Raw genomic sequence first — 15,659 nt, 5'->3', positions numbered from 1 at the left:
CCATGGCCCCAAGTGCCATGTCTACATGGTTTTTGAACCCCCCCAGGGACGGTGACTCCCCCACCTCTCTGGGCAGCCTGTGCCAGGGCCTGACCGCTCTGTCAGTGAAGATGTTTTTCCTAATACCCAATCTAAGCCTCTCCTGATGCAGCTTGAGGCTGTTTCCTCTTGTCCTAAATCGTGAGGTCCTAATTTCGTGACGGACTTCTTGGCATCTGCACCGCCACGCTGCAGTGGTGTGAGCTCGGTGGTAAAAATAGAGTGAATAGGGGTGGAATCACCACCCGCCCTGAAGCCGAGAGCAAAGCCCACCCTTGCTCAGGAGGCTGTGACCCCATGTTCCCCACGGCCCTGGGAAATGTCCTCGGGGGCAGCAGGCCCCATGGCGCTGCTTGAGGGGGGCACGGTGGGGCCCAGAGCCAGACCCAAGGGCCACCAGAGTATGCCCAGGAGCTGGGGGTGCCCATCCTGCCCCAGGGAGGGGGGCACAGGGCTGAGACCCCCAAGGCCCTTCTGCCCCTCAGGCGGTGCCAGGGTGGCTGTGGGGCAGATATGGGGTGGCTGAGGGTCACGGGGGTGCCTGCGTCCCCCAGCCCCACATGCAGCTCAGAGCAGTGCTGTGGGGCTGCCTCAGTGCTCCCCAGTACAGCCCAGTGCTGCTCTGTGCAGCACAGTGCTCCGCAGTACAAGCCAGCGCTGCCCAGTGCTTCCCAGTACAGCCCAGTGCTCCCCAGTACAGCCCAGCAGAGCCCAGTGCTGCCCAGTACAGTCCACCACTCCCAAGTCCTGTCCAGTAGAGCCCAGTGCTGCCTAGTAGAGCCCAGTGCTGCCCAGTGCTCCCCAGTATAGCCCAGTCCTTTGCAGTACAGCCCAGTGCTTCCAAGTACAGCCCAGCACACACCCCACAGCTCCCCAGTGCAACCCAGTACCGCCCAGCGCACACCCCACAGCTCCCCAGTATGACCCAGTACAGCCCAGCGCACACCTCATAGCTTCCCAGTACGACCCAGTGCCGCCACCGCACACCCCACAGCTCCCCAGTACAGCCCAGTACCGCCCAGCGCACACCCCAACAGCTCCCCAGTACAGCCCAGTACAGCCCAGCGCACACCTCACAGCTCCCCAGTACGACCCAGTACCGCCCAGCGCACGCCCCACAGCTCCCCAGTACGACCCAGTACAGCCCAGCGCACACCTCACAGCTCCCCAGTACGACCCAGTACAGCCCAGTGCACACCCCACAGCTTCCCAGTACGACCCAGTACCGCCCAGCGCACACCCCACAGCTCCCCAGTACGACCCAGTACAGCCCAGCGCACACCCCACAGCTCCCCAGTACGACCCAGTACAGCCCAGCGCACACCCCACAGCTCCCCAGTACGACCCAGTACCGCCCAGCGCACGTCCCACAGCTCCCCAGTACGACCCAGTGCTGCCACCGCACACCCTACAGCTCCCCAGTACAACCCAGTACAGCCCAGCGCACACCCCACAGCTCCCCAGTACGACCCAGTGCCGCCACCGTACGCCCCACAGCTCCCCAGTACGACCCAGTGCCGCCACCGCACGCCCCACAGCTCCCCAGTACGACCCAGTGCCGCCACCGCACGCCCCACAGCTCCCCAGTACGACCCAGTGCCGCCACCGTACGCCCCACAGCTCCCCACCGCGGCCCTGCACACCCACGCCTCACGCCCCAGGCCCCGCCCCAAGCCCCGCCCCAAGCCCCAAGCCCCGCCCTAGGCCCCGCCTTCGCCTCAGTCCGCCCGCCGCCGTGTCAATAAAGCTGGACTTAGCGCCGCTTCCCTTCCCGGCAGTCCCTTCCTCCCCCTGATTGGTAGTAAGGGCTGCCGCTCGACGCGCGCTGTCCAATGGGCGGGAACAGAGCGGGTCGGGGGGGTGTTCCTTCCCGTCCGGCCCGGCCTGAGCGGGGCGAGCGGCTGGGCCCGGCGCTCAGCGGAGCCGCCGCCGCCATGTTCCGCCGCAAGCTCACGGCGCTCGACTACCACAACCCGGCCGGCTTCAACTGCAGGGGTGAGGGCCCGCGGCGGGGCTCCGCCACCTCCCCACCGCCACCCGCCGCTCTCCTCACGCCACCGGCGGGGGGCGCGAGGAGGGTGAAGGCCGGCGGGGCTCCGAGCTGCCGGCCGTTCCCTGGGCCCGACGCTTGAGCCGCAGCGCGGTGTTGAGGGGGGAAAATCCCCAGTTCCCGCCGGGAAAACCGGGGCCCTCCGGCGTGGCGGTGGCTGTGCGGGGTTGGTTTGGCGGCGGTGGCTCTTTGAGCGTTGTCTGGGAGCGGAGGGAAGGGAGAGGCGCGATCGCTGCTGTTCCTGGCCTTCTCCCGGCAGGAGTCTGGGCTCACGGGAGACACGGAGTGCCCCAGAGCGCCCTCGGCTGCCCCGGTGGCCCCGGGGCTGGTGGCCGCGGTAGCCTGGCGTGTCCCGTACACGAAGCAAGGCAGAGACAGGGTGGTGAATAAGAGTGGTCTGGTGACATGGTTGGCTCTGTTTTCTACTTCACCAATACATGTCAATACTTTGATTTTTTGCAGCACTTCTTTTTGCTTGAAAGGGCCCTGTAACAAATGTGTTTATCTAGTGTCATCAACTATAAGCTTCAGGGCATCTGTTTAATAGGCTGTCTTTCCTTCAGTGCTTCTGGGAGACTCGCTTCTCTTTCAAGCGATGTCTACTGGCATCTTCTTTTGTAGTGGGGCTTAAATTCCTTTTGGTTAACATTCATTTTTTTTTTTAAGGTTCATTTCATCAATGTAGAACTTTTAAAAGGTCTTACTGAAAGCTTTCCTTCACCTGTGTTGCAACCATGTCTCTGTTTCTTACAATGCATTCGATAGAAGTAGGGCACTTGTATCAGTTAGAAGATACTTTTGAGAAGCAAACGTATCATTCTTGTCCCTGAGGGGGAAAATGGTGTGCTTACCTGACTCTGAGATGCAGGAGGATATTAAATTCATTAGCTCAGGATATTAAGGCTCATCCAATGCCAACATACCGCAGCTGGTGTTTGAGGGGCTGGCGGTACCCCAGAGCTGTGCTCTGCTGTGTCCAGAAGTGAATTCCATCACTGAAGCGCAGGTGCAGGCTAATTGCTTCGTCCATCTTTGTTTGGACCACAGTCTTTTATTATGGAATTCCAGCTCCCAAATAGTGAGATGTTGGGTCAACAACCAAGAAAAGTTGAGTCAACAGTGGAGGAAGAAAATGTCTTTGCATGGTCACGAGTTGCATGTGCTGCTCTTTGGAAGAGACCGGGGAGGGGGTTACTGCTGCATGTAACGTGTTTGTCTAGATAACAGGGTTAGGAACTGAATTTCTTTATCATTGTTTTACCTTCCCGTCTTCACTTAATAGGTTATAACTATATGCCAAATAAAAACAGTCTGTTGGCTGGTGCCTTTTAGTGCAGTCAGTCAACCATAGCCGATTTGAAGTGACTTGGAAAATGAAAAACGCCCAGTGTTGAGTTTTGGTCAGAGGTTACCCTGCAATACATGATTTTAGTGTTCGACGTATCTTTCTTTATGGTAAAATATGAAAGCGCTCAGGGACACCAGTCTTTTCCTGAAAAGCGGGTTCATTTGCCCGGTGTGCAAAGGGTTGCTTAGGGGGAAGTTTCATTTTCTTCGGGATATCACCAGTATTTGTTTGTATGAATTGGGTCAAGGCTTAAGGGCTTGGTTTTACCTTTAACATACTGGTTAATTCTTGCTTTGCTTAATTCTCCCAACAGATGAAACAGAATTCAGGAATTTTATTGTCTGGCTTGAAGACCAGAAAATCAGACACTACAAGATCGAAGACCGAGGGAATTTGAGAAACATACACAGTGATGACTGGCCTAAATCGTTTGAAAAGGTATTTTGTTGTTTCAAACACAGTTTTAAATTATAAAGATGTCTTGTGTAAATGACAGTTAATAGCTGCTGTAGTTGTTAAAGGTAAATTACTCTGAATATTTGTCCTGTCTCTGAACTTTTACATTTCTAGGAATTTAAATGTATTGTTGAAGCCAAACTGTAGGAGTTACTAAGACGGTAGAACTTTTTGTACACAATTTTCACTCAGCTGTGTTTTTGCTATAGGTGGTATCTGCCCTAATCTGCTTCTTGCCTGATTTGATTCAGCTCTTAAAGTAGAAGGAAAATTGACTACAAATAAACAGCTTTTTCTGCATTAATGATTCTTATATACCAAAAGGAAATGGATTAGGCTAATGCACTCGTAGGCTTTGCAAGCATGTGGAAGAAAGCTACTGCAGCTCATCTCTGCACCTCCTGTTGTTTCAGATAGATCATTTTTCTGCTGCTAGCACAAAGCATGGCAAGGAGCCATCGTTTTGTGAGTGATCTCCTGTGTGCTTGTGAGCATTTTGAGTCACCACAGGGCTGTTGAGCTTTCCCTCTTGGTTCCCGTTTCCTTTCTCTCCAAAGAGCCCTGCGAGGAGCTGAAAATGCTGCTCTGTAATGCTCAGTGCCCGTTCATCTCGCGTTTTTCTTTTCCTCTGGGAACCGCTGGCCTTCCTTGCTGCCCTGGAGGATTGGAGTTGCAGTGCTCATGCTTTGCAGTAGGGAGCCTAAAACATTCTAATATCACATACATAAATGTGTGTGGTATTAGAGTTACCAGCAGCTGGAACTGTTGTGGTATCAGTGGTATCTCTTGGCTTGCCCAGACTGTCGTTCTCTGCCTGCCTGCCAGGGGAGCCCTGCCTGTGAGCGCTCTCCAGCCCCTGGTGCCCTTTCCCTCCATGCTGCTGCTGCCAGAGTAGAGGCTGTGTGGCAGTCCTCTCCCCTCCCTCCAGCAACGGGGCACAGCAGAATGTCACTGTGTCCTGGGTTTTGGGAGTCCTGGCAGCAGGTTGGGTTTATAGAATCATAGAATCATTAAGGTTGGAAAAGACCTCTAGGATCATCAAGTCCAACCCCCAACCCAACACCCCCAGGCCTCCTAAACCATGGCCCCGAGTGCCACGTCTACATGTTTTTTGAACACCCCCAGGGACGGTGACTCCCCCACCTCTCTGGGCAGCCTGTGCCAGTGCCTGACCACTCCGTCAGTGAAGACATTTTTCCTAATATCCAATCTAAACCTCCCCTGATGCAGTTTGAGGCCGTTTCCTCTCATCCTATCTGTTACTTGGGAGAAGAGACCAACCCCCACCTCACTCCAGCCCCTTTCAGGCAGTTGCTTGATCCTGTGTTCTAGCTTCAGAAGAGCAGAGGCAGTGTCCCAGCCACATTTCATTCTCTCTTGTACACAGTCCCTAAGAAAGGGAAAATTACATCTGCTACCCCTCAGAATCCTCTGATATCAGTATTAGGAAAGCCTTAGGTAGCATCATTCCTGCTTCAGAGGGGAAGTCTTTGCTGTAATTTTTTGTCTGTCCTACCCCTTTCCCTCACCTCCACTTACGGTGTAAAATAAACAGAGAGCAAAGAAAAGGGGTATTTTGGTTTCTCTGATTGCAGCCTGACCATGAATAATGTTTGTTAAAAAGCAGGTGCCGTTACTAAATGGCAGACTGTAGTTAGTGGTGGATGGAGCACTCTGAAATGTCTCAGATGGATCAGATGCCACAGCAGGACATTTCACAGTGATGCTTCTTGTTAATAAGTATCTTCTAATAACTGTAAGGTCTACGGGGAAGTGGCTGTTTGCAAGAGTTCTGCACTCATAGTGAATTCATACAGGTCAATAATGGTTTTTTTCCCTCTTTCTGCTCCGCAGTATATGAAAGATGTAAACTGTCCTTTCAAAATGCAAGAGCGACAAGAAACAGTGGACTGGCTTCTCGGCTTAGCGGTTAGGCTCGAGTATGGAGATAATGGTATGGGTGAATATATTTAATATTTCAAAATGGGAGAGAATTGTGGTTTTTTTCTTTTTAATTTTTATGACAAAGGCATATGTTATTTTCTTTAAAAAATAAAAATATCATTTAATCTGCCAGGTTTTGCACTGTATTCAGATGTGAACTGTTTCTCTTCAGCTCCCGTGGGACAGCCCAGTAGCATACTTGCATTTATTACTTTATTTCTGGATATAGCAAAACACCATTGTATATATTTATACCCTCCTCCCTGTGGGATTGCCTTTATGAGAACTTACTCTAAAGTATATTAAGTGCACTTTCTTTAGTACGACACTTATTGGAATAAGTTATTCCTAGACCCTTGCTTCACAGGGAGTAGATCCTGAACCCTTGGGAACTAGGGCAAGGTTATGAAAAAGTTAAATCTCAACAGTCAGCAGCAGTTTCATTTCCTTCAAGCGAGAGTGCAGATACAAATGTAATTACTGGTGGCAAATGTAATAATAGCCAATAAAGTACTGTTTTCCATTACCTTTAATTCCTTCAGGGCTGAGCTCTGCCCAAGATGAGGATGGGATATAAATACTTGCAGGCTGTAGAGCTGGTTCTCAGTCCCTCGTGCTGGAGAAAGTGAGCTGCCTGTAACTCAGGGGTACATGAAGATGGAGGAGCCAGGAGGTTCCATCCTCAAAAGGCTTGAGATCTCTCTGTGTGTGTTGCAGATGAATGCTGCCGCAAAGCCTTCACTGGAAATGTTTTACTTACGATCAGAACCAGCTTTAATCTGTAGTTCTCGAGCCCTACCTCTGCCGCTGATTGAGGCAAAGGACCAATGCTAGCTGAATTGGTGGATTTTCATAGTAGTAGAACTGTGAGATGCAGCTTGTTCAGCCTTCTGGGATGAAGACTGTAGGAAGAGCCTTAATCAAGAGCATAATGCCCTACGTAAGCGTGGAGTGTGCTCTGATGCTGCTCCTGGATGGCATGTATGCTCTCTGCAGGTGGGAGCTGCTAGGGTAGCTCACTGGAACGGCAGCCTTTGGGGACTGTAATAGGGAGCTCCAAAACATCGGTGTACAAGCCCAGAAGGCTCTTGGGCAAATACCACAGCCCCAAAATTACAGCTATAGCAAGCTGTAGCTTGGCACTAAACTTTTTACTAGTTATTTTTGTCATTAGCTCTAACGGTGTTCATGTTTGCTTTGTAATTGAACAGCTGATAAGTACAAGGATTCTACCCCTGATGGTGCTAAAAATACTGACAATACAGCAAAAAACGCAGAACCGCTGATTAACTTGGATGGTAAGTGTGCAGCAACCTACTCTACGGGGGCATCGTACATGAATGTGCTCATGGCCTGTGTGATGTTCTTTAGATTGAAGCTGTTACAGTACTGCGATACATACAACGTTTTAAAGCCCCGTTTAAAGCTTTAGAAATGCAGGGTTCATATATTCTTTTACTGCTGGCTCAAGCTGCCTCTCTGTGAACAGTGTTTTGAGAGTTACTCTGAGTTGTTTGCACTTGTCTGCATTCCTACCAAAGGAAGGAGGAGCTGCTCCGTGTGAATCCCAAGTAGCTGGATGTGCACTGATGCAGAGCTTTTCCTAGTAGGGAAAAGGGGGAAGAGCAGAGAGGAGAATCTTTCCCAGCAGAAAGAGGTGCCCACAGGATTGATCAGATATGAATAAGTTGGGAGGGCTCTTAGCAGGCAGTGAGGAAGCAGCTTAACAGCTTTGCCATGAGCACTTGCTGTGGGTTTGGGTGAAAAAGTAAGGTACCTCTTGACTACAGACTCTAATATATCCTCAAAGACCAAAAAAAGCTAAGGAAACCTGATGCCAGACAGTTTACTTCAGTACTGTTATGTATTGCATGTTGGTTTGGTCTTCCCCAGCTGTACCTCTTGTAATTATTTTAATTATTTTTGACCGCTAGATGCATTCACAATAAATAGAAGTGGTGGAAAATACTAAAATTAGCCCTAAATCCCTCCAAGTCTTTTCCCATTGCTCCTTCTGCAAAAACACAGCTAGGAATCAGTCCTGCCCTCACCCAGCAAGCACAGTTCTGCTCTGCAGTGATAGGATTTATAAAACAGAATACCTTTGTGCAATTGGCTTCATTTTCAAAGACTTAATGCTGGTTTCCTTGTGTGGTAGGACGCGTGCAATGTGCTTGGCACTGAAAACAATGCTCTTTGTGCCTGGACGGTGTTCTGGGACCTGGTTACGAAGCCTGGTGCACGCTTCGAGGGCTTTGTAGCCAGACTAAGTGGTTGCTCGCTGCTGCATATCCATGGCCGTACCCATCCTTGAGAGCAATCCAATACCATGGAGTCAGGAAGCCAATTCTGACTCTTGCAGCCAGTTAAACTAGCATATACTTTTAATGATGATGATTTTTAATGATTATTTTTACAGTGAATAATCCTGATTTCAAGGCTGGAGTGATGGCTTTAGCTAATCTGCTCCAGATTCAGCGACACGATGATTACTTGGTGATGCTGAAGGTGAGTTTCACAGTTTTCAGACCTCCTTTCTTCTTCCTTTTCCCCAGTGGCTGATGTGTATAATAGCCTGTGGTACACAGGTACTGATAACTATGACTTTTTAGGCACAAACAGGAAGTAAAACTCATTCTGTATGTGCCTTCTAAAGCAGATAAGAACACAGAAATCATGGAAATTAATGCAAGGGTAATTACCTTGGTAACCAGTTCAATTGTAGCTGGGTTCCTGAAATTCCAACACTGAGAATCGTTCAGAATTCAAAGTGCTCTAGGTTAGGTGAAGCAGTGCTTTATGTGGTTTTAATGAACCTCAGAAATAGTGAGGAGCACGCTCAAAGGAGAAGATTATATTCTAGTGCTAGAAATTAGGAGAGAAACTTGCAAAATATAGAGGCTAAGTGATGCACAGGATGTTTTAAAAGCAACAGCCTAGGGAGGAACCACAGTTAAAAACTACCTCCTCCTTGACTTTTGATCCTGTGAACTGTTTACTTCTTGTCGTTACTCAAGTCAGTTTAATTTAGTCTTGACAACTAATCATGGCTTCTAAATGCAGTAAATAGATGCTTTAGAAACTTAACTAGCCTTTTTTTATGACTTGGAGAAAATTGTGACTTAGCGGTGGAACTCTGTAGTTATCTATAAGTCTTGGGTTGAACCTGTACTGTATTCTTTAGGTACTGGATTTACCGGTACTGTAGCAACCCTGAGGACCCACTTGATCATGGCATAGTATGGAAATAAGTTTAGTTTTATTTGGCACCAAAATAAACTAATTTCACTGAAACCCCCCAGTTATGTCCATCCAGTCCAGAAGCTGTGATATTTGCTACATTTATTTTGGAAAAACTAAATGCTGTGGGTACCAAAGTTTATATAGTTTGTGTAAGTATAACAGGTATACTTACACAGCATGATCATGTTAGCCTTGTCTCCTAAGGATTTAACAGCTTGCAGTCATCCCATCAGCCACTTTCGCATTCTCTCCGGTGTGGTATCCTTCTTTGCCTTCCCAAAATAGCCTTTGAACCCTTAATTGGTCTTTAATGAGCAGTGGAGATCTTGTATATCAAACCCCTACCGAAAATGAACCCCAAACCCCACAAAAAGCAGCGAAAAGGGATATCGGGTAAAGAGATAAGAGCCCCTGCGAATGGTGATGTTGAGGATCTGCAGCCTGAGCTCAGCCCTGATTAGGCTGAGTTCCTTCAAGTTGTCTTATAGGATTGTCTCGGCTAGCAAATCTTATGTTGGGTCATGTAATTTGGTACTAAAAATTAAAAAAAAAACAACCGAAAACTGCAGAATGTGTTTTCTGCATGAATGTATTGACGTTTTTGTCACTATTTCCACTTCCCTAGTCTCACTTTTTTTCAGAGGTGGTTGGACAAAACCACCAGCCTGAATTTTTTTTTGCTTTTAAATTACAGTGAGAACAGATACCTGCAGTGGCAATTCGTGTTACCTGAACAACGGCAATGCTAGTTTTCAGGGTTTCATGGTAGCAGAATGTGTCAGTGAAACTCTTAATTCTGTGCAATGATAAGCAGGTTTGCAGTGTGGATGCGGAGAAGTTCTGATCCCTATTCAGGCTTGGACGCTCAGGAACGGATGCTTAGGGAAGGCCACAGGGTGCATGCATGCCACAGACGTCTGGCCAGACCTTGGCCAGAGTAAGCAGAAAGATATTTGGAGTCCCATTTTATTAATTTAAATCTGGCAAGTTGATCAGAAAGCATCGCTGTTACACAGTCGGATGTCCTTTTTCTAATGCAAAAGGCACTTGGAATTCTCTTACACAAGGTCTGGCTTCACTGCTGGAATTTCAAGTTAAATTCCAAATCACTCTAGCTAAAGGAAGTAGCCTCAATAAAAAGAAAGATCTCTAGAAGCATTCAGTGGCAACTTTCTAGTATGATCTCAACTTGAATCGTGAACAAAACTGGGAGAAGTCTTGGGGGAGAAAGATGAAGCGGTAAGACTGCTTCTGTCACATTTGGCTCCTCATCTGGGAAAGTCTGAGGAATGTGTTTGACAGACCCAGTTCCTTCTGGTGGAAGTCTGCCTGCATGGTATTCCTTCAGTTATTTTTAGAGGCATTTACAGCTGTAGGTATCAGTAACTGATAACTCTGATACGATTTCATGCTATGTACTGGAGCCAGTTAAAACAGATGAGCAGCAGGATTGTTAAAGTCAAGGCTGTTCTTGTTCCTGTGTCTAAAAATAATTCCTTTCTACTCTGTCTTTTAAAACCCGGGTGGGTAGCTTTGCTCCAGGCTTCTCTGCATGTGGAAAACAGTTCAGCACCTACTAAAAGATGCCATTAGCAGGATCTCCTCCCTGAAGAAGCTGTATTGCTGCAGCATTAAAGGGGTGCAAGCTCGGAAAAGGAAAAATGGTGCTGCTGCTTTGGGATCGCGATTGGCTGTTCTGGAAATCGCAAGCTTTCTTAACAGTTCCTTGTATTTTGCAGTCTCTGGCTGGAATTAAGTGTTTTATGTCCTTGTCTCTTCTGATCAAGCTGCCTTCCTGCAGCCAAAGAGACTACTCCTGTGTAGGACACTGCTTGCAAAGACTAGTGCTATTTGAAAAGGTTTAAGGTCTGAAAGAGTTTTCCAAAATGTCTTTCACAAAACTGGGTTTGAGGTTATGCTATGTTATGGCATTGGCTCCTTTTCCCTTGGAATTGCTGAGAAATGCATCAAGACATAAATTGATTGCTCTTGCCTTTGAATGTTTTTCCCAGGCAATTCGCATTTTGGTTCAAGAGCGCTTGACGCAGGACGCCATCGCGAAGGCCAGTCAGTCCAAGGAGGTTTGTATATACGCTGCATGAGTCGTGTGAATTATTCCACGTCGAGTAAAGAAGTGTAGGCATAAATGTCTGCGATCTCAGTGAAAACTGGTTCTCTAAATAGTTCACTTAGGAGGGTGGTGGAAACTTGCTTTATCTTCGCCATCCTGATTCTAAAAGACCCAGAGGATTATGGAGAGTATACAACGCTCTTTTTGGTTGAATACAAATATATGTACCTGTCTGATAGACCGTGTGTTTGCTGGAGGATTACCCTTACTGTCAGTGCAGCAGGCCTACAGTTTGAGAAGAAATGTAGGACCCGGCTTTTCCTTGGAATCAGCAGCGTTGGCTGGGTAAACAGGTTGAAACATGCCTTGTGTGGAGTGTTTTGCTTCGTACAGACACCTGGTCTGTGTTTAAGGAATGGGATGTTGGACATCCAAGTCCTCCCCCCCAGCCTTCCCCAAAAAGAGAAATGATGAAGGAAACGTCTGCACTTAAGCCTCAGATTTTGCAGAATTATTTTCTAACCGCAAGCTGTCTGTAAGATGTTCCAGGGGATGACTGTGGTTTTTCAGATTGTCATTTCTTAAACATCCCAGTTCTTCAGCTCTTCTCTCCAGCACTTTGGCACAGAAGCTGCTGGCCCTGGGTCTTGGGCGCAGCTGGGGAAGGCAGCCTTTCTCGCCCTGCAGGTGTATGTTTAGAAGCGTTCCTGCTAAAGTGACTGGATTTGGTCAGAGAGTGCAAGTCCCTTCAGCTTTTCTGGCAGCTGCTCACAACAGTCCATGCTTTATTTATTGTCATAACATGGCTGATGGTGTTTGCTAAGTGGCAATCGCAGGTGCTCTGACTTGCGCCGCGGTAACTGCCAGAAGCATTGGAACAGTAAATCAAAGCTTTGGTCTTGTATATCCATAAAACTGTTAAAAGAGCAGGAAAATATGAAAGCAGCTGAGACTGCCATATTCATTTTAGGTTCTGTAACTAATGTTAGTTAAAAGCTGCTTTTAGTTGTTGTTTACATAGCTGCACAGCTGACATGCGGGGATCAAATTGGGATTTTCTGTGTGTTTGGAAGAGCTAGCTTCTCTGAAGAACAGTGATTTTTTTTTTTTATGACAGAATTCTTCATATTTGAGGGGTCCTCAAAGTGTGGTTGGGTCTGAGGCTGAAATGTCACTGTGTCACTGAATGTGATGTATGTGACTGGGAGTGTGCTCTCATCAGGAATGCTGAATTTCAAGTGGGGTGGGGGAAAGGCAGGGGTTTGGATGCAGGAAAACAGTTTTATCTGTGCCAGCGGCAATCACCAACTTCATAATGCACCAGATGAATGAAGAAAGTATCTTAAAAGCAGAGGGGTTAGCTGGGCTGCAGGATAGAAGGAGAATAAAAATAAGCCTCTGCTGCTGATTTTGGCTGGCTTGTTAATGGCCAAAATACTAGCCAGTGACACTTTGTATATTGACCCTGGAAACAGGTTGTGATGTCCGACTGCTGCATGGCAGACGACTTCATATACAAAATATCATGAGTTGTGTTCTTGGCAATATCAAGATAGAGTGGGGAAAAGATGAAATAAATACAGAAATGTTCTCTGACTGAAGGATGTGTACGGGGACTGTGCCAAGGATGCTTAGACAGCTGCGCTTGTGGTTTAAATGTACCAAATAATACGAGATTTATCGTGTTGGGTTTTTGAGGTACAGTTTTTAAGATAAGACATTACACTTTTACTTCTTAGATTATATTTTGAATGCCTGGCAATTCAATGTACTTGACGTCTAGACAGGAATCAGGTTTATACTGACAGACTCATAGGCTGTCCTGGGCTTTCCTTGCCTGATGAACATATCCTAGGGAGCATCAAACACAGCAAATGCCTTTCAGGATCAATTTAGATGCTCCTGAAGGCTATGCCTGGGGCATATTTGAAAGCACAATGAAGTGGGTATATTTCCCCCTTACTCTGATATCTGGAAACTCTTTTTTTTTTTTTTTTTTTTCCTTCCCCTCCCAGGGAATCTAGTTTTACTGTTGACACTTCTTGTTACAGGGGAGACGCCTGCGGTGCTCAGGCCCATTGCAAGAGTTTGGTGCAGCACTTCTAAATCAAGTTTTTTTTGGGAATGATGCTGTGAAATGAAGTAGTCTGTGTAGTTACAGGTTGAAATGTGCTCTTTGCTTCTCTCCCTGTTTGAAGCTGCTGTGCACCTGATTTCTTAAAAAGTATATGTATGAAATGTGATATCGCTAGAAACTCTTTGAATTGGCATTTTTAACAAGCTGCTTAAATTTTAACAAGGCAGATGTATTTTTAAGACTGCAGTGGAACATCCATTTTACTGTAAAGGCCGTGGAGAAGAACCACTTTTTGAAAACGGGGTATTAGAGTTGGTTTCAGTCAGCATTTTGTATTTAGCTTGTATTGTTTTGATCAACTCAGAATTTTCTTATGTGTATATAAAAGCTTTTAAAAGAAATCCTAGTGTTCAGAAGGCTTACAGCCCCATCGTTGTAGAAACTAATGGTATCGAACTCAAATGGCCTTGTCGTGCAAGGCAAATGAGGTGGCAAAAGCAAATTCTAAGATTTGCATTGTTTAATACTACGTGCATGTTGAAACATTGCGAGTGATTGTTTCGCTTGACCGCTCCTCCGCAGCTGGACGGGGGAGAGAGTGAAGAGAGCAATGTTTATAACCGACCATTAATAAAACTTTTCTTTGCAGTGTCTGAATAGAGCAAGCATTTAGAAAATGGAACGTTTAGCCTTATTCCTAAGCTTAACATTGAGGAAGATGCTTCTGGGGATGTTGGTGGAGGTTGCAAGCTCAGTGCTTGAGCAATTCACTTGGTTACAGAGAACTTCTACAACTCTCTCTCAAATCGGCCAGTGCTCTGAAAACTGGCAGCTCTTTAAAGGCAAGAGTTTCTAAGAAAGCCTGGTTTGTGTGTGCTTTTTTTGTTTGCCTGGGTAGCGATGCCGCTGGATTGGGTGTTCTCTCGCAGTACCGTTGTTAGCCTTTTAAGGATTGAATGTGGGCAGTGTGTATCCAATGGGGTTCGCTTGACAATTAGGGGGATTATTAAGCATGAAGATTTTTTCTTCTTTATTAATACTCTGGGTTTGACGTTTCAGGACACAAAGGCACTCGTGTAATCAAGCGTGATGACTTTTTGAAACTGTCACACATGTCTATATAAGCAAAACTCAAGTGACCTCTCCTCCAGAGTTACGAGCTGCAGTCCTCGATTTTAGTTTCCAAACATGCAAAATGACATCTCTAATTATATTCAAACACGTTTTTTTCTTTTTAAAGGGTTTGCCTGTTGCTTTAGAAAAGCACATTCTTGGTTTTGACACAGGAGGTAAGCAGTCGTCTTAATGTGACTTTTAAATAGCGATATCTGCCTTTGACAAAGCATATTACTGCCAAACATGTAGATAATGTGTACAGTAAAAAAGCCTGTAGTGGAAAGAATTGCTCCCTGCCAGCTTGTTATTTACGAGCACTCCTGAGCATTTTGTCTGTTCCAAAACAAGCATAAATCTTAGCTGTGGAATATGTTGTTTCAGAATACTGTTTAAATAACAGATTTTAGTGGCAGCCACGTTTGCAAGCGGAAGGAATGCATCGTTACTGTCGGCTTGTAAGTCTTGCTTCTACCAGCAGAGGACCTCTGTGCTGCTTCCCTGTGTGTTAGCTGCGTAATTTACCTGAGATCGAACCCGAGGCAGTGCGAGTTGGTGTGACCCGACAGATTATTTTGTAAACAATAGCCAGGTGACCTGGGCCTCCACTAGTCTGGCTTCACTTTTGCCCCATGTACACCTAAACTATTACTCGGAATGCTTCGTACTGACCCGACTTGGCTGTGGATTTATGGCAAGGGCTGCAGGAAGCCGAGCGAGGTTTTGCAGAGCATCCTGTCCCTCTCTAGCAGCAGGGAAAGTTGTTCCCTACTTCAAATACGAAAACCACAAGCATGAGTGAAGTGCAGAGCACTGACTTAGATTAATCTTTTCTTAAGACCTTTATGTCAGATGAAAATCCCTGATACGACTTCTCTGTCTGCATCTCACCCAGACGCTGTTCTCAATGAAGCTGCCCAGATCCTCCGACTGCTGCATATAGAGGAGCTCCGAGAGCTGCAAACAAAAATTAACGAAGCGATTGTAGCAGTGCAGGCGATTATTGCTGATCCCAAGACGGACCACAGACTGGGGAAAGTCGGGAGATGAACAGAGAGAAGCTTTTAGTCTCTTGTGTACTTAGTACAGTTAGGAACTATGTACAACTCCGTACAACTCTGGCATGCAGTTTGAAATGGTATTATTTTACTGTTTTAAAAGAAAACAGGAAATTGAATTCTGACTTCTAATGAATTATCATTTTTCTTTAAATAAACAAAGCTGGGGAAAATAGACAAGTTGTTCTGATTAGCGATATGAGCATTTTCATTGTGTTTGGCTTTGTGTTGAGAAGGGACTGTTACATAAAGGCCCTGCA

The 15,659-nt window shown here is 46.6% G+C and overlaps 1 protein-coding gene across 1 annotated transcript; it reads left to right on the top strand.

Moving 5' to 3' along the window:
• The first annotated feature begins 1,875 nt into the window (after positions 1-1,875).
• On the top strand, positions 1,876-15,579 carry RTRAF (RNA transcription, translation and transport factor). Its single transcript, XM_075104336.1, has 8 exons — positions 1,876-2,034; positions 3,751-3,875; positions 5,748-5,847; positions 7,049-7,135; positions 8,257-8,345; positions 11,093-11,161; positions 14,469-14,517; positions 15,237-15,579. The coding sequence occupies exons 1-8, from the start codon at positions 1,974-1,976 to the stop codon at positions 15,389-15,391; spliced, it is 735 nt and encodes a 244-aa protein (XP_074960437.1). The 5' UTR covers positions 1,876-1,973; the 3' UTR covers positions 15,392-15,579.
• The last annotated feature ends 80 nt before the right edge of the window (positions 15,580-15,659 follow it).

Source organism: Phalacrocorax aristotelis, chromosome 9 (genome assembly GCF_949628215.1).
Source record: "Phalacrocorax aristotelis chromosome 9, bGulAri2.1, whole genome shotgun sequence".
Classification (NCBI taxonomy): domain Eukaryota; kingdom Metazoa; phylum Chordata; class Aves; order Suliformes; family Phalacrocoracidae; genus Phalacrocorax; species Phalacrocorax aristotelis.
The sequence above is the reverse complement of the archived record's forward strand: the minus strand, read 5'-3'. Positions and strand labels throughout refer to the sequence as shown.

Coding starts and splice junctions, on each gene's coding strand:
- RTRAF (XM_075104336.1), top strand. CDS start 1,974: ATGTTCCGCCGCAAGCTCACGGCGCTCGACTACCACAACCCGGCCGGC. Junction 2,035..3,750: donor GGCCGGCTTCAACTGCAGGG/GTGAGGGCCCGC, acceptor TTCTCCCAACAG/ATGAAACAGAATTCAGGAAT. Junction 5,848..7,048: donor GCTCGAGTATGGAGATAATG/GTATGGGTGAAT, acceptor GTAATTGAACAG/CTGATAAGTACAAGGATTCT.